This window comes from Lepisosteus platostomus, chromosome 5 (genome assembly GCF_059453375.1).
Source record: "Lepisosteus platostomus isolate fLepPlt1 chromosome 5, fLepPlt1.hap1, whole genome shotgun sequence".
Taxonomy (NCBI): Eukaryota; Metazoa; Chordata; class Actinopteri; order Semionotiformes; family Lepisosteidae; genus Lepisosteus; species Lepisosteus platostomus.
The window spans coordinates 6,356,586-6,374,098 of NC_142615.1; the positions used below are offsets into that span (position 1 = coordinate 6,356,586).

Below are 17,513 nucleotides of genomic sequence, written 5' to 3' on the forward strand. Positions count from 1 at the left end.
AGGAAGGCTGGAGCAGGTGGCTGTGGGCTTCGCGCACCGCCGAAATAGCTCAGTTGGGAGAGCGTTAGACTGAAGATCTAAAGGTCCCTGGTTCGATCCCAGGTTTCGGCATTTTGTTTCATCGCGCCCTTTGTTCCTCTCTCCAGCGCCCCCTTCCTAAAGTGACGCGTCCCTTTCTCAGTGTACTCTGAATGATGTAGTCTCACATCAAGATGTACTCTGGGTAGCATGAATGAGTCAAAGGTAGCATGTCAAAAGAAAGGAAGTGACTTCTCCCCAAATATCTACTACAGAGGTATCAGATATTGACAGTGAACTTCCTCATGTGTAATTCCTAGACTGAGATAATGTCTCCTACCGTGTTTATACATACTCCAGATGTTATTCATCCTGTTTGTTCCCAATGCTGGTTCTGGTATGAATTCTCGAGGAGTAATGTAGACATTTAAGATTAGTGTTCTAATGACAAGGGACATCACTTAACTCTGTTTTGTTTTGAAGGCAACAACGCCTCAGGACCTCGTGACCTTCAAAAAGGGGGGATATGTAGCGGCGAGGCTTAAAATTAAGGCAGAATTAAGTGTTTCTGAGCTTTCCCAAATTAGGCCTCATTTCTCTGTTCATCTCTGTGGTGCAGCCACAGAGAAACCATTCATGCAAGGTGATTTAAGGTCCAAGGACAGCTCCCAAAGGGGATGCACTTAGCTAAGCCTGGCTATCATGATCAATGGTCACCCATTGGCGCCTATCTGTCTAGGGAGTGCCAGTTGGACATCTGGACTGCATTACTAAGTGTCAGGAGTAAGTGACTCATATCTCACCTTGATCAACCAATCAGGGACTGGTAGGGCCGAGTAACCCACGTGGGACTCTGATGCCCATGGAACTTTTAGCCAATCAATGAGCTGAAGTTCCTCCAGGTAAAAACAGGCAACACAGAGATTCAGATTCAGATTGAGATTCAGCAAGATTCTGGAGAGGATTCTGTGGACTGTTCTAAAGGGAATTCAAAGGAGAATTCCAGGGCAGGACGGCCCAGGAGCAGAAGGCTCCCAAGGGCAGGACATTCTCGCAGCGCGCCTCCTGACCATCCTGAGACTCAGCCCGGACAACCATGGAACGGCCAGTGTGTCCGAGTGCCAGAACCTTCCTTTGTTCGAAGAGTCTAGAGTGGAGGTTGCCAGAGAGTAACCAGCAGCAGGCCTCGTGAACAGGTCGGAACTGTGGAAAGCTGAATCACTATTCAGAACTAGCTCTTCATCAGGAACGAACCGGTCCTCTTCCTGACTTGCTGGGACCCACAGTCATCTTTTCTCCTGTGCACAAACTTTGCTAGTTAAAGCCAACAATGAGCATCAGCAGCGCACCGTCGCAAGCCGCACAGCACAGCCTGGCACCGAGCCAGAGAGCGCGGATTGGACAGCAACAGCCTGCAACTGTTCCTTTGTGCCCGCAGGAGATCTGAATCCCCAAAGATTGGATGAGTATTCAACTTCAATGCATTACAGCTCGAGAATTCAATTGTTATCCCAACCAGTTGATATCAATTTAATTCCTAAGAGTTATGTACTTGTTTGAGTATCTAATGTAGAAGTTGTAACCAAGTCCACTTTACGAAACGGTCTTAATGAATGATATACTGAACGTATGTCCTCTTGATGTGTAACTCTTTGTAACTGATTGAATATATATCTTTTGTATTCTGATAACCCTCTCGATAAGATCTGTTAGGTTTATATGCATATTCTATGTATTAATAAATGTATCCTTGTGTATTAGTACCTGTGTGTGCGCGTTGTTTGAGTTATGTCGCATGGTTGGATTCTAAAGCCATCAAAAGAATCAACTTTGTGATTTACTGCTACAATTAATAATTGTCTCAGTAAATGCCCAAACCCTACAGAACTGGTGCCTTCAGAGAGCCACTATGATTACATATTTGGCGTCCCTGAACCGGCATAATCTACAGTACCACCATCCATGGTCTCCTCTGTCTATTGGAATTGTTTTATCCTGTGTATTCTTATTGTAATTATTTCAAGTGCTTTGCAAAGCCACCTTTGGAACCATTATATAAAATAGTTTATCCTAAATCCTTGAAACTTTAATAGGGCATTGCAGTAGGGCTAAAAATTAACAGTGTTAGTGGGCCAGCAGGATTTGTGCAAATTATAGGTAGTCACAACGGGAGACTAGGATTCACTTGAAATTCATGACATGGGACACTGAAACAGTGGAGAGGCTTTGTGTAGTAAGCGTTCAGTCTCAATCTACACAGTCTGTGCTGCTGGTAGAGGTGGTTGTGAACACTTGTCTTCCGGATCAAGTACTGGGATCTCCAGTTTCAATCTGAATACTTCCCGTGACTGTCCAATACTGTGAAACCAACACCCATAAGACAAGACCTCCAAGATTCTAACTGTACCTTTATTCACTGATGTTTGGGCACCAGAATTGTTCCTCTGCTAAGGAAGGGAAGGCCTACTTTACACCAAGCCCCTGTTGACAATCCCTTCCTTGTGTTTCTTTTAGGAAGTTTGTGCAGCCTAGAATAGGACATCAGATCTCACTCTTACTGGGCACTACAGTAGCAACTCACACTCCATAAGCACTACCCCTCTGGGAAACAGGAGGACTGCCAGTATATTGAACACCTCTGTCTCTCCCCCAGTAAAAAAGTCACAATGACCTGCCCAAGGAATAGTGCGGCTATCTTCCCCCAGTACAATGCTTTATTACTCCAGCCATTTTCAGTCCTCATTGGCAACAACACGGGAAGCATTCTTGAAAGGGGAACCCCCACAAATACTTCCCTTGATTAATGGGTCTCACTTCCCTTGAATTCCTCCACCCCATTCAAACCTATAAACCATAAAGAAACAAGGGCAGACAGAAGGGTCTTTCACAGCTTTATTGAGATGTTGCCATTACAAGGCAAGTGGAGGCAGGAGAGTCACAAGGGCCAGGCTGGAGCCTTCATTCAGGCACCTGGGGAGGAAGAAGGAGAACAATCCAGCTACACTGCAGGACACCACCCCTACAGGAGCTCCTCCTGCCAGACCCTACCTGTCCACTGGCCAACATCTCCAAAGTCATCTGCTCCCTCCACATCCTCACTGGTGCTCTCAGCATCTTCACTGGAGGTCTGAGGGTCTCCTTCCTCATCCTCAGTCCAGTCAGCTCCCACATCCAGAGGAGCTTCTACTGGTGCCACAGCCACCCGACTGCTGGTCACCAGGCTCCTGGGACCTGTGGACAAGCAGCACCCAGGAGTAAGGGATCCGCTATACCGAGAGACCCACAGTCTACTCATCTAAACAGTCCCTTTGTCCAGCACGGGATCATTCCTCAGTTGTCCAAGCATGGTTGTCTCTTGGGCAGAGATGCATCCACAAGGGATAGAGAACCAGACCCACCTTCATTCCGACTGCCAGCACACCTGGACTCACAGCAGGCACAGACCTCATGGTCACCATACAGCTCCTCCCACCTGGAGGAGAGGAGGAGGACAGGTGAGGCCTAAACCTGGCATGTCCCAGAGCACCCTCAGCAGGCTCCTTGCAGAAGTACCTCTTAGCCTCCCTGTTGTAGGTGCAGGACTTGGTCCCTGGTGTTGCTTTAGCAGGAGCCACAGCCATGACACAGTGCATGTACAGCTCAGTCACTTCATGCTGCAAGAGGGAAGGTCACAGCATTAAGGGATCAAGGCCAATAGAGGGACAGAGAAAGACCTTCTGCCATCAGTGAAGGCAAGCTGGCAGCTCTAGGCACTACAGCTGCCACAGTCTGGTTCACATCTAGATCATGGATGTGAAAGCAGACCATGGATCAGTAGAGCAAGAAGGCTGAGCAGCCTTTGAGAGCAGTACCTTCCTGGACAGCTTCTTCTGGAAGAGGAAGGCATCAATTGTGAAGCGGAGCACATCCTTCTGCTTGGAGGGGACAAACCTGGACAGGCAGCCATCTGCCTTGCTGTCCACCATGCACCTGGGGACAAGGACAAGGATGAACCCCCGCAGGCTCTCAGGGCTCCTGCCCACCTCCCCTCCCAGAAGGGGCCGTACCCCAAGTTGTCGATCACAGGGAAACGGGGCTGGGAGTGCTGGTCTGGTTTCTCCGTTACATAACACGAGTGGATGTACAGCCTCTGCTCTGCTGTGGCAAAGTAGGCAGTGGCCTGGAAGTACATGGGCTGACCCAGGAAGTACTCATCCTTAGGAGAGAGCCGGACCCAGCGGGCTGGAGAGAGAGAGGCAGCATTACACCTGCACACAGCACCCCCTGCAGGCAGGAGGAGCCACTCACTCAAGGAGCTTACAGTTGGTGGTGAGCAGCACAAAGCTGTGTTTGTTCTTCAGGTCCTTGAAGAAGGTCCTTCTCCTGGCCCACGTGGGGACATAGCCAACCTTGTAGGAGTAGTGGAACCTGCAGAACAGAGGGGATGAGGGGCTTCTGGACACTTTCCTAGTGGCTTCTCAGCAGCAGAGCCCTGCCTACCTGTTGTAGGAGCACTTGACCGGCACAGAGAAGGGAATGAAGCGATGCACAGGTGCACTGGAGGAGGGCGGGGCATAGCGGAGAGTGTTGGAGTACACCAGGCGGCCCTGGACAACCTGCAGGGTCACAGAGGAAGGGATATTCCCAGGAAAGGCAACCCCGACACTGGCCCTACAGCTCACGTCGATACACTGCCTGTAGATGAAGACACGCTTACCGATCGCTCGGTGCCGCACTCGTGAAGCCCGTAGATGAAGTAGAAGTAACTGCGTGTGGTTCGGCTGACGCTGCAGTTGCCCAAGGTCACCTCCGATGGCCGACAGCTGAAGCCGAACAGGAGCCGACTGACCCTCACGTACATCCTGCTGGAGTCACACCACACAGCCACTCCTCGGGTGCCCCCGATGGCCGGGCGAGCGGCTGCCGCCCTCCCTGGGGAGGAAACAGGACGCTCTTGATGTAGGCGGGTAAGGGGCGGCTGCCGGCTTCGGGCTTCATCTTCTCCTTGTCGAAGTAGGGCGAGTACGCGTCTCTGGACACGGGAAGGCGGCGAAAGTCGGGAGCCAAGGACTGCGAGTCGTTCTCGCTTGCAGACAGGTCTTCGGAGGGCGCATCTGCCAGGTTCAAATCCTCCAACTGGGCTGCGTCTTCAGGAGCCGGGAGGTCGGCCTGGAGCGCCAATTCCCGAGAGTCCCAGCCAGCCGGCCCGGCGGAAACCAGTGCGGGGAGCCCGGCCCCTGTGCACAGGCACAACATAAAGAGAAACGAGCGCATCGCCAAATTAACGTCCCGCTCAATTGCTACAGGAGTAAAATAAGTAAACCAATAAACTGTGTTGAAGCAAGAAAGCATAAAGTGTGAACGCGGTGACTAGGTTTTTATACTGGCAGGACCTGTTACCGCACACCTGGTCACACAATCAACACAATCAATTACATATAGAGATCCGGATTGTTCTCAGCGTCTAATTAGAACCTGATTTCAGTCTGAGGCGGGACTCCGTGAAGCCGCCTGAACATTTTCCCGTGTGTATCTGACCTCAGCGGAGGAGTTCCACGCAATTTCGACAGAATTAAATCACCCACACGTGTAAAATTTGCTCAGATTAATTTATTGTTCAATTAGTTTCTAATTTCCGTGGAAAGTGTGTTAAACTCGCTGTCAGACAGAGTACGGAACATGCGACAAGTCCGTCCACACTTTCTTTTATCGAGGGGGCTGTTCTATCAACACGTACCGCAATGAAAATAATTTTACTATTTTTCATGTGTAATTGCATGTCATATTAAAATGTGTAATACAAGCATTTCTTTGCTTCCCAGTAAAGAAATACTGATCAGCTTTTGACATGATCTGATAATAATTTGTCTGATTTTCCAGAGATTGCTTTTGCTTCGCAGCACTGAGAACCTATGGAAGCCCGTTTCCGCCAGGGAGTAAAAAAAACGCACTATGGTATCTCAGAATTGTGACTTAGAATCATAGAATTGCGACATAAAAACTCAGAATTTTGACTTTATCTCTCACATTTGCGACTTCGAAAAGCCCATATTTCATTGTCTGACCTTTTGTTATTGTAACGAATTCGGGTTCTAGGGCTTGTGCCCTCGCCGCTCCCACCCTACTTCGTGCCTCACTGTATTGGCTCAAACCCAGGCCTTGCTAGCTAGAACCCGAATCCGTTACAATAACAAAAGGACAGACAATGAAATATGGGCTATTTCGAAGTTGCAAATGTGAGATATAAAGTCGGAGTTGTGAGTTACTAAGTCGCAATTCTGAGTTACTTAGTCGGAATTCTGCGATACCATAGCGCGTTTTTTTGTAACTCCCTGGCGGAAACGGGCTTTCATACATTTCAATTAGTCTGATCAGTGCAGGACAAGTTAATGTAGAATCATTACTATGTCTGTCTCTTGTTTGTATATAAATGAATGTATTTGACAACTTAATGTTAGTTTTTAATTTAGTTTTACGATGTAGGTCATGTGTTAACATATGCACGAGCATACGAAATGTCTCACTCCTGATTCAGCTCATGCTCCATAGGAGAGAAGAGATTCCTCCTGCTTCTCGTACAATCATATCAGAACAGAAGCCCGTGTCGCCCAGCTTTGATTCAAGAGCGACTCGCATCTTCAGCCCTTTTTTTCTTCGTGATCCTAATTTTCTTTAGTTATGATCAATATTGAACTTTTTCTAAATAAAACGACAATAATCAAACATGCAGGCAGACTTTTAAAAAGTATTAGGAGCTGACAGGGTGCCCCTTTGGAATAGTTGTCAGAAAATGTGAGAAAAGGAAAGGTACGTAAGCTCTCACACACAGCATTAGAGATTGGCATCTGATGAAAAAAACAACTACCTGTCTCCCCAGCATTTAACGGTGCTGTTGTTTTGATTTTACATATTGTTAGCATTTTAATGAATTGTTAAAAGATTGATACACAAATCGCTAAATAAGAAAACGTAAAAACCCTAGCTGTAAGCAATTGGCCATTCATATTCCTGAATTTTAAATCCCGGTGCAGCTAATTTGAAAGCAGAGTCTACCATTTACTGTATTGCAGAAGCGTATTGTTGCCACCAAGGAAAAAAAATCCTGAGTTTACAAGAGTAAAGAGGAAACAAATGCAAACACCGTTAAGAAAAAACACACACGTCTCAGGCCTTAACCATGACAAGGATGGGATTTGAACCTAGACGAGCAGAGCACAATGAATTAGCAATCCAAAAAGTGACTCCTGTTAAATTTTATTTTCGCTTGCTCGATTTGTAGTACGCTCCTAAATCCTTACAACCGATAAACAAAACGGCTTCATGTGCCACAGCATTCTGCTGCAGGTACGGTTTGCACCGTGTATAAGGCGAACCCGAATTAAATATTTCAAATATGTGAAGAATTTCATGAAACCTGAAAAAAGATCACAGCCGATGTCAGCAATTCAGAGCCTGTAGGCAGCTTCAACAGAACAAAACGATCTGAAGCCGCAATAATTTCATAGAGTGTATTGTGACACTCTAACCACGTTGTTGCTATTACTGCTACTGCTACTGCTGCCGTTGCTTTAAACTCTACTCAGCGGGCAAGTAAAGTTGTCCAAAGAATAGACTACTTTGAGCCGTCCGAATTCCATTATGTGAATTTAAGCTTTTTTTTAATTAATAACAGCATTAGTAATACAATGCGTGCTCAAAAACCTTACTTATTAGCTTATGAAGCAATAGTGTTTCGACAATTTGCGGTCTTCAAAAAGTAAACGCTGAAGTTTTTATACTTCCTTGTGAGCAGATCACCTTTGATTTAGAAAAGGAAAACTTACTCCCCTGTTGCTTTCATTGCAATATCTGAATCGAGACCCAAGCGCTAAGAAAGCTGAAAAACGCAGAAGTCATAAACCCGATTTTAATTTAGACACACATTTTCTAATGCAGCCTTCATTACAAGACAGTCTATTTCTCGAAAGCGTGTTATGTAAAAAAGAGAAAAACGAAAATATATGGATGACAATATTTAAAAGCTGAAGATTTTACTTTTGAGAAATTGTCATTTTATGTATCTACAGTAGACGCTTTTTAACCACTGCTTTTAGAACTTTGCTGTGCTTCCTGAATCATTTTCAGTGTTATAAACTGGGTGTGGAAGTAGCGATCACTTTGTAGAGCAGTTGATAGACTGGAGCTGTTCAGACTACTCTTGTTATTCCTCAAATGCTTCCATCATTTTTCTTTCAGGCTAGGACGCGAGTGTGTACATGTGTTTGGTTTTCGTTTCACTGATTCTCATTGAAGATTTGTGAATTAACAAGGAAAGAATCAGTTGCCTCGGAAAGCAGAAGGTTTGGTTCTCAACGATCTTGAAGACACGCCCATGTAGAGCAGCGTGTGATGATTCGTATTATAAAAGACCAAGTGCTCAAAGTGACGTCTGCGTTTGCCGTTGAAACTTTTCATCTTGGGCGCACTTTTAGAGAGCAAAGATAGAGCAGTTGTGTTGAATCACACTGTGACAGCTGTCAGCAGAGTGGCGCAGCGGAAGCGTGCTGGGCCCATAACCCAGAGGTCGATGGATCGAAACCATCCTCTGCTATATATTTTTTATGCACGATTGATAAGCACACCATCAGTTTAATGAAGTGCATTAAAACTGATTTTTCTCTCCTGTGTATGCAAGCTTCACACTTACGGTACTCTTTCATCTTTACCAATAGCAGATGCCCAAATGTATCTTTGGTTGTTCTGCGATCCTTGATAGTTTCCTCAAATCCTTCAAATGAACATCCATATCAAAGCAATTGTGTTAATATATATTACAATTAAGGTACATATTAAAAATATCAACGCACATTTGTATAATGCTCATTTAATAATAATTGTCAAAGATTGTCAAGTTCTCCAACAAATGAACAAATGATCGACAAATGATGATTAATCTCTTCTTGAATATAATCTCAAAAAAGAACCATTAAGGTTTACTAAGATCAAAGCTTAATCAGTGTATTAAGTTTAGCTTGCATCATAGTAATTGAGCAATAAAGTCTGTCCTAATTAAAGAGTACCCAAAGTTTGAAAGTACAACGTAGAATAAGAGTACCTTTAATTGCTCTAAAAAGATTTGTGTCTCCCAGGCACCTCTTTTGTCTTTGATCTTTCTGGTTTGTGCCAGCGAAGTTGAATTCCATCATCAGTTAATTTGTCTTAAGTCTGAAAACCAAATTATGACTGAGCTTAGACATTTCTCAAGCGAGTTTTCACTCAACGTTTATTTACTCAAATATTTAGTATCAAATGTACTACTGTAATCCTTATATTTTAAAAGACAATTTAGCGGTTTTACACGTTGCAAATTCAGTGGTTAACAAGGTATCTTTAAGCTAAATTTTGTGGATATTTTAACTTGATCAAAGTAAAAATGTAATGTAAAAACATAAAAAAATCTATAAGCAATACCTTAACAACACTGTGAACACACTTTCTTTGAAATCACTGTTGCCTACTCTCCAAAGTTGGTTTATCTGGAAATAATATTATATTAGAAATAATATTAGAAGCTATTTTTACTACTGGATCTTCACTAATCAACTAATCAGACATACCCATTACACATTTTCACATTTTAACTCCACTTTTCTGCAGTATTTGCTAAGTCCTAGAATACAAAGTGGCAATATTTCAAAGTTCAAAAGTTGTAGTAATTTCTTAGAACATGAAGCTTTTTATAAAACACTTTATTTTGGCATTAAAATAATTAGCAAGATTATACATTATAAACTAAAAATAAGAATGTATGCCAGAGATGGATCCTATTAATCAGATGTAAGCTGTCATATAATGACCTATCTGTAACCTATAATACTAGTAGTGAATATTTTCTACACCACAGAGAGAATATAATATCATACCAGTACGTTTTGATTGTCCATGTTGTCAAGGACTCACTTGTGTGTACAGGACTCTTCCATTGTGATCAGCCTCTTGATGTGGAATTGGGAGTTCACCAGTTCTGTACACTTTCCCACATGGCTCAGTTCATCTCTGATCTCTATCAGGAGACCCAATCCCCGAAACTCTGAAATCATTCACATTTTGTATCAGCATTTGTAAGGAATTAGGTCAGGATTTTTTTTACACTATTGTTATATTAGCATTACTGTAGTGTTGCTAATGTGCTACATGCAATTTATAATCCTAAAAATGTAAAATTCCCACATTTGTAGTTGATTTTGTGTGATCTTCACCTTCACACTATTTTATATGCCATTTATTGCTTATTAACGTACTATTTTTAATCAAAATAATATTAAGACCTGTATGTATTCAAATAGTATTATCATTATTTATACTTACGCATCAAAAGACGATTGCTGAGAAAAACATGACAGTATTTAACCTAAATGGCAAACAACAAATATCAGCAATGCATTGTGGTATATAACCAGAAAAGATGCTGTGTTAGATATGTTTTCAATTTCAATTATATATGCATTTATTAATGTTGTCAATATTATTACGGTTGCAATTTAACCATGGTGAGAACCCCTGCCTGTCATACAGGAGAGTGGGGTTTGATTCCTGACAGGGAGCTAAGGAGCTTTTTCTATGACCTGTTTACAATTTAAACTGTAGTGTGAGACACCTTTCTTCTACAGAAATCTATTTTTTAAAAAGGAGATGAATTAGTTATAACAACACAAAACATCAAAGTGAAGGAGCTTTTCAGCAACTCCTTGGCTACATGGGAATTTAGTTTTTTTGACAGCAGGGTCATTTGCAAAATTAAACAAGGAATTGATTCACTCCTGTGGAATACTGTATAAAATGGAAGACAGGTTTGATATGGAAACAACTACACACATTTTAGTTTTTTTTTCCAATTGTACTCCCATCAAAGTGACATAAGAAAAGTCATTGTCAGAAGTGAGATATGAAAACAAGCCACCAGGGGAGACCGGTGTAATAACTTCACCAGAAATATATTGAAAACAAATGGGCTGTCACTAAGGAAATTCATAGAGAAATACAGGTCCCACCATAAAACACCATAAGGAGTGCAAAATATGTTAAGTTATTTCTGTACTTCATCAGTGTCGGTAAAAGAGGGACTCAAGGACACAAAGACTCTAGTTTGGGATTCAGGCTGAGAAAGGGAAGTGTGACTTTGGACACAGGGCATTGCATAGAGGAACAAATGGCGCAACGAAACAAAATGCCAAAACCCAGATTGAACCAGGGACCTATAGAGCATCAGTCTAAGGCTTTCTCAGCTGAGCTATTTCAACCTCTGTGTACGATCTAACCTCTGCTGTCTGCAGTAGCCTCCCAAAGTTCGAGCATGGGTGCACGAAGAGGCGTGGTAGAGCGTTATGTCATTCAGAAGGGGAGTAATCCAGTTCAGCTCTCTGAGGTTTGGTAGATACATCTTCTTCCTGAGTAATGTAGGATCAACTTCTTCAGGCTGGAGGAAGGGCTTGCATTTCGGCAGTAGTAACTGACTGAATAGTGACTTCTAGGACCTGGTCTTATCAGGTTGCTTTGCCACGTTTGTCAGTTCTGCTGAAAAGACCTGTCTCTAGGAAATTTAGGAAGCAAAAGAATGACTATCTGAAAGGTGACATGATCTGCTGGCTGTTTGATGTGATGTGATGAATGACACAGGAAATTCGAATTCTTGCAATAAGACAAAACAAGATCCATAAAACACTGGCAGGAGTGCAAAATGTGAGAACATAAAAAGACACCTGTTTCTGCCCAATTTCAAACAGGGGATCTTGCGCATGTGTGATGAATGTGATAATCACAATATTACAGAAATGACAGCAGCATTGAACATGGCGAGACGTAAAAGATTGTTAATTCCCTTCAAATACTCAGTGTGTTTATTCTGCTGTATTAATTTACTGTGCTCATCAGGCAGTAACAAACCTGTTATCTACACACTGCTCCCAGAGCTGGATAGGTGACTCCACATTCTACAGCTCTCTAGCAAAAGAGGAAGTCAGACTACAGAAATGGAGAAAATCTCCTCTTCAGAATGTGGAAATATATTCCTGAGAGAAGTCCTTTCTCGAAGTTCAACACTCTCTGCAAGTCACCCATTCCCACCATGCGCAGTGTAGTGGTTATCACATTCTCTTAACACACCAAAGGGTTTCAGTTTGAAAGCGGGCGAAAACAAGTGATCACTTTTTGCACATTTGTCACTGCTGAGGTTGCTTTATGGGTCTATGCTGATCAATTGGAAATCAAATGGCAAAAAAGACCCTTTCCCACACCTAAGGTCAAATATTAGGAATCCAAACTGCTCGAGTGTATGGAAGCACACAGCTTTATTAAGATTTCCAAGTGCAAGATCTTTTTATTCATAAAAGACCCTATTTATGTTGTATGAGAAATATACTAATATTAATACAGAATCTTTTTTCACCAAATAAATGGGCTTCCTGACTTCAGAAAGCCTTCTAGACAAATACTAAAAGAGCAAAAATTCCATTTGGTAAATGAAATGAAAACACATACCCTACCAAACCTTGAGTACAGGCCATTCAGGGTGATAATACAGAACCATTTATAATTCAACAAATAAAACCTGTCAACTGCTAATCACCACTTATCATAAAAAAATAAGTAGCAATACACAGTAGGGGACTCTTGGGTGCAAGTTAAATCCATGCAAGAAGGGGGTTTAGTGTTGTATTTCCAAATCAGATATGCAAATGAGAGATCTGGCCCAGCCAATCTCAAAGCTACCTTGGTCTGGAATGGAGCTGCTCCCCTCTTCTAGTTATTCACACTGGAGTTAGGTTACATATTAGCACATTTCATCTAACAGTTGCTCCAGAAACAAAAACGTAAACAAATGACCTGGACTGTGACCACACCTATTAGAATGTAGTTCAACAGATAACTTGTAAACCTTGTCATAAGATTTTTTTTGTTCTACAAAATATACTTTATTCCGCAAAAAAAACATCTCAAAAGGAACATCTCACACATATTAACACTCCATGTAATAAAAAACAACGGCGATTGATTGTCCGTTATCAATCTTTGCAAGTGGGGGTGGATTTGCGCAATTAAGAGAGTCCCTCCAAACCTACCACTCGCTATTGTCCTTTAATCCCTGTATAGGGCCCAAAGTCCTTTCCAGCACTCCCTCGCCGTGGGGAAACCCCATTTGGCGACTAGGCGCTTCGTCCTCCTCCTGAGGGCCGATGGGCTCCCGCAGCGCCCGACAGAGGTTGCAGTAGAAGATGCAGTCGAGTTTCAGGGGGAAATGTGGGACATCTCGACCCCCTTCCTCGACCGGCTGACACATCCGGTTTCTCGTGATGTACTCGTACTTGCCGCCCCAGAGGAAGCCGAAGATCATCCCTTGCAGCGCTTGTCTGAGTCTGGCCGGCAGCGGGTACACCACCTCCAGGTAAACCAAAGCCGGCAGGATGTCTGCTTTCAACACCATCACTTTCCCTGTGTAGGACAGCGACCACGTTGTCCACAGACCCAGCTTTGCGTTCACCTTAGCATCCTCTTGGTCCAGTTGTTGGTCTCGTTGTCCTGGCTCTGGAAGGAAACCCCCAGTATTTTGAGGGGCTCCGTGCAGAGCTCGAGAGCCTCCGGCGCCGTCGTCCTGTGCTTCCAGGGCCCGAAGAACTTCAGTTTGCTCTTTCGGCGGTTGACTTTCGACCCCGAGGCTCTGGAGTATTGCTCCATGACCTGCAGGGCCCTCCTCAACCCCCTGTCCGACCTCAGGAACAGCGTTGTGTCGTCGGTGTACTGGGAGATCTTCAGGGTTTCCCCCGCGCCTCCCGGTATCTCCAGGCCGTCAATGACAGGGTCCCGTCTCACCGTCTCTGCTAAGGGCTCTTGGAGAGCAGGGAGATGATGCCCTCCCTCATGGTGTCTCCGAGTTTCCCCCGGCGGAAGATCTCCTGCGCCACTTCCACCAGATCTTCCGCCAGGGTGTCCCAGAAGCAGGTGTAGAATTCCTTGGGGAGTCCGTCCGGCCCTGGCACCTTGCCATTCTCCATGGACAAGAGCGCCTCCTTCAGCTCCTCGGCCGCGATCGGACCATCCAAGTCCTCCCTCACCTCCTCCGGTACTCGTGCCTTCAGCTCCTCCAGAAAAGCATCGCCTGCCTCCACCTCCGTCTGCTTTTCTGAAAAGAGCTCCATGTAGAAAGTGGTGGCCGCTTCTACCTTGTCGCTCTCGTCCAGCACTTCCTCTCCATCTCCCTGTCTCAGGCCGTGGATCACCCTCTTTTTCTGGGCTCCTCGGACCTGATTGAGTTTGCGGAGCCTCTCCTTCAGGTCCCGTTCCCGGGCTGAATTGAAGGCTCCTCCCCCGTTAGCCGAGCTGTACTCCTCCTCTAGTTGTCTCTGGAGTCGTGCAGCTTCCTTCCTCTCCCTGGCAGCCTTCCGTCTGCAGTACGTCTGCTCCAGGGTTCGGGTCCTGTCTTTCACCGACTCCCACCATTCCACCATGGAGCTGTAGCCGTCTCTCAGATCGACCCAGCTCGCGTAGTCTTTACGGAACAGCGCCTTGAAGTCGTCTTCCTCCAGTATCTCCCGGTTCAGCTTCCAGTACCCACGACCGAATGCCGGCAGGTTGGTGTTAGCCACCACCGTCAAGCGCTCGTGGTTGGAATACCACTCCGGGGACACCGTCGCCGACTCCAGGGAGCAGGTCGTGTGCAGAAAGATGTAGTCCAGGCAGCTGCACACTCCCCGGGAGTTTTTCCATGTCGTTCCGGCGTCGTTAGGGCGGCACCGTCTGAAACCGTCTACCAGGGAGAACTGCTTGAGTAGCGACTCCAGCTCTGCCGAGCTAGCGTCGCTCCCCTTCTCCCGGTCGACGTTGAAGTCCCCGCCAAGCACCACCTGTCTGTTGGTGGCGCAGCAGCTGGCCAGGTCAGCAAACACTTCCTTCCGGATAGAGGGTTCTGTCGGAGCATAGACGTTAATTGCTCTCAACTTCTGCCCCCTCCAGTCGATCTCTGCGACCAGGATCCGGCCCTGCACCACCGAGAAGGAGGAAACCAGCGTCATCTCTGGGTTTCCGAGGAGGATTCCCACTCCGGAAGAGTGGACCCCTCCTACGCTCCAGCATGATTCTCCCTTCGTCAATTCCCTGGTGAATGTCAGCTTGTCGCTTTCATCCTTCAGGTGGACCTCCTGTAAGAAACAAACTGAGAAAGACTTTGAGGCCAGATCATGAAAGAATCCCCATCTTTTCACCGGGTCTCTTAGCCCTCTCACATTAGTTGTTAGAAAGGTAAGTTTCACAATCATGATAATACAAGTGAAAGTTGAACCTCCTCTCTTTGTGCTTACAGTGGAAAACTTGGGAGTCTACATCTGGGCACTGTTTAGCCTAGATGTAACTCCTCTCGTTCGGGTCCTGGGGGAAATATGCTGGGCTCCCTCCAGGTCTCGCTGGGGACTGAAAGGTAAACATGCTGGACAGGTCCAGCCCTACCATCAGTCCCGGCTCCAGGGCGGCTTCAAAGTAATCCTCGTCTTCCTCGAGGATACTCTCCGCCACCGCTTCGGGAAGGCTTTTTTCTTCCCTTTCTCCAGGAGTTTCGGGGACCTCCAGTTGCTCCTGGGCCTTGGGGGAGGGGGGCTCCACTTCCTGGGCTGCCTCTTCCTGTTGTCCCTGGGCCTCGGGGGAGGGGGTTACCTCTTCCTGGGCTGCCTCCTCCTGTTGTCCGTGGGACTCGGGGGAGGGGGGTTCCGTTTCCTGGGCTGTCACTTCCTGTCGTCTTTGGGCCTCGGGGGGGAGGGTTTCCATTTCCTAGGCTGCCTCCTCCGGTTGTTCCTGGGCCTCGGGGGAAGAAAGTTCAGTTTCCTCTAGGACGAGGAAACGGTTCTCCCTTACCACTCTTTTCTTTTGTCCTTCCGAAGGTGGATCCGCCCTGCATCTCTTCTCCCTCTTTCTCTTTCCCTTCTTGCTGGGAGTTATTAGGGCCCTTCCTCTGGTCAGCCATTTTGTCCGTCGTCCTGGCGGCCATCTTGTGGCACTGGTGCGGCTGGGGGTGTGGCCTTCTTTGTTCTCACCTCTCTCCCTTGAGACCAGTTTCTGCCGGCCGGCTTCCACCACCTGCGCAAACGAAGGTTTGTTTACCTTGCATTGGTGAAGGAGGTGTTCCTCGGCGCTGCATCCGTCGCACTTTTTGGCTGCCCGGCAGGTTTTTGCCAGGTGCCCCTCTTTGTTACAGTTGTGACATCTGACATCTGATGTCACACGTGTTCTCCTTGTGGCCGGACTGTCTGCTCTTCTTGCAGAAATCCGGCATCCTGGGGTAGTAAAGGTACCCCCTGTCGGCTCCGATGTTGAAGCGGGCCGGGACTGCTGGAAACCGTCGACGCCCTCTGGGTCCTCTTTCAGGAGGACTCGGTACTGGCGTTTGCCGTACCAGACGCCGCAACTGTCCCTGATCTCCGTCGGTTTGCCCACCACAGTTTCATACCTCCCTAGGTACACTGTTACCAGTTCCATTGGTACGTAGGGGTTGTATGTGAGGACTGTGATGGTCCTCTGGTTTGTCTTCCTTATAGGCTCCGGCCTGAAATCAGAGAAACCGGGGTGCTTACCTTTTTCTCTGATCATTTTCGTTGCCTTTTCATATGAGGCGTCCGTGGCCATGTAGGCCTCCATGTATCTCTCTGCCTTGTTGTCTTGCAGGCAGTAGAGATCTCCAGCCACCAACTGCAGGATCTCTCTCAGGAAGGTAATGAAAAAGGATTTCGCAGTTGGCATCGTCTCTGTTTTCTTGGTCCAGTGGAACCGGATCAGTGTCTTCTTGTCTGCCATCTGGAAAGGAGAAAAAAAAAAAGAGAAAGAGAGAGAGCAAGGTCCTGTGGAGAGGAGGGTTTAGCTGCTAAAGGAGCAGCGAGAGAGCCCTGGCCTTTGTCCTTGTGGGCAAAGCCCAGCTAGGTGCAGGCGCAGGAGGAGAGAGAGAGAGGGGGCGGATAGTGCTTCCGAGTCTCCAGGAAGAAAGCAAGCACCGCGGGCAGGCCACGAGTACCTACTCCCAGCCAAGAGGCCAAGGAGGCAGAGCAAGAGAAAGGGGGAGGGGAGAGGAGAGAGCAGAGAGAGAGAACGTTGCTGCCGGATCCCACCCAGCTCAGCTGCTGCTTGGCCTTAATCCCCTAGGCTCAACCTAGGGCGATACCAGCTCAAGCACTCTTCAGGATCTTCGATCGCCTTCTAGAACTTTGGAAAGACAGGAACTGCGGGCATGCCACTTGAACTTGATCTTAGCCAAAAGGCCGATAAAATTGGATTCCAGCTCACTGGCCCTGCAAAACTTAGTTCAAGACTTTAAACTCTCAGACACATATAGATGTATATATCCCACAACAGCAGGATATACATGGTCAGGGAGGAATAGCAGCTCCAGAATTGACTATTGCTTTGTCTCAGAGAGAGTGAAAGTTGTTGGGGTCACTCTTCAGCCTGTCTTCTTCTCAGATCACCAAGCTTTAGGGTGTAGAGTGGAACTCCAGGGCGGGACT

General features: G+C 46.2%; 1 protein-coding gene, 1 long non-coding RNA gene and 2 other non-coding genes across 4 annotated transcripts; 1 reads left to right on the forward strand and 3 right to left on the reverse strand.

The window, feature by feature from the left end:
* Nucleotides 1-38: 38 nt before the first annotated feature.
* On the forward strand, nucleotides 39-111 carry trnaf-gaa (transfer RNA phenylalanine (anticodon GAA)). The gene has a single exon. It is a non-coding gene; the product is annotated as a tRNA-Phe (tRNA).
* A 2,785-nt stretch (nucleotides 112-2,896) lies between these two features.
* Nucleotides 2,897-3,245, reverse strand: LOC148662743 (uncharacterized). Its single transcript, XR_015937125.1, has 2 exons — nucleotides 3,067-3,245; nucleotides 2,897-2,988 (listed from the first exon to the last, which is right to left on the reverse strand). It is a non-coding gene; the product is annotated as an uncharacterized LOC148662743 (long non-coding RNA).
* Nucleotides 3,246-3,348: 103 nt separating this feature from the next.
* LOC148662744 (zona pellucida sperm-binding protein 3-like) lies at nucleotides 3,349-5,242 on the reverse strand. Its single transcript, XM_088633016.1, has 7 exons — nucleotides 4,715-5,242; nucleotides 4,498-4,613; nucleotides 4,319-4,425; nucleotides 4,065-4,239; nucleotides 3,870-3,987; nucleotides 3,571-3,671; nucleotides 3,349-3,490 (listed from the first exon to the last, which is right to left on the reverse strand). The coding sequence occupies exons 1-7, from the start codon at nucleotides 4,856-4,858 to the stop codon at nucleotides 3,349-3,351; spliced, it is 903 nt and encodes a 300-aa protein (XP_088489142.1). The 5' UTR covers nucleotides 4,859-5,242.
* A 7,186-nt stretch (nucleotides 5,243-12,428) lies between these two features.
* On the reverse strand, nucleotides 12,429-12,486 carry LOC148662745 (U7 small nuclear RNA). The gene has a single exon (XR_015938887.1). It is a non-coding gene; the product is annotated as a U7 small nuclear RNA (small nuclear RNA).
* Nucleotides 12,487-17,513: the final 5,027 nt, after the last annotated feature.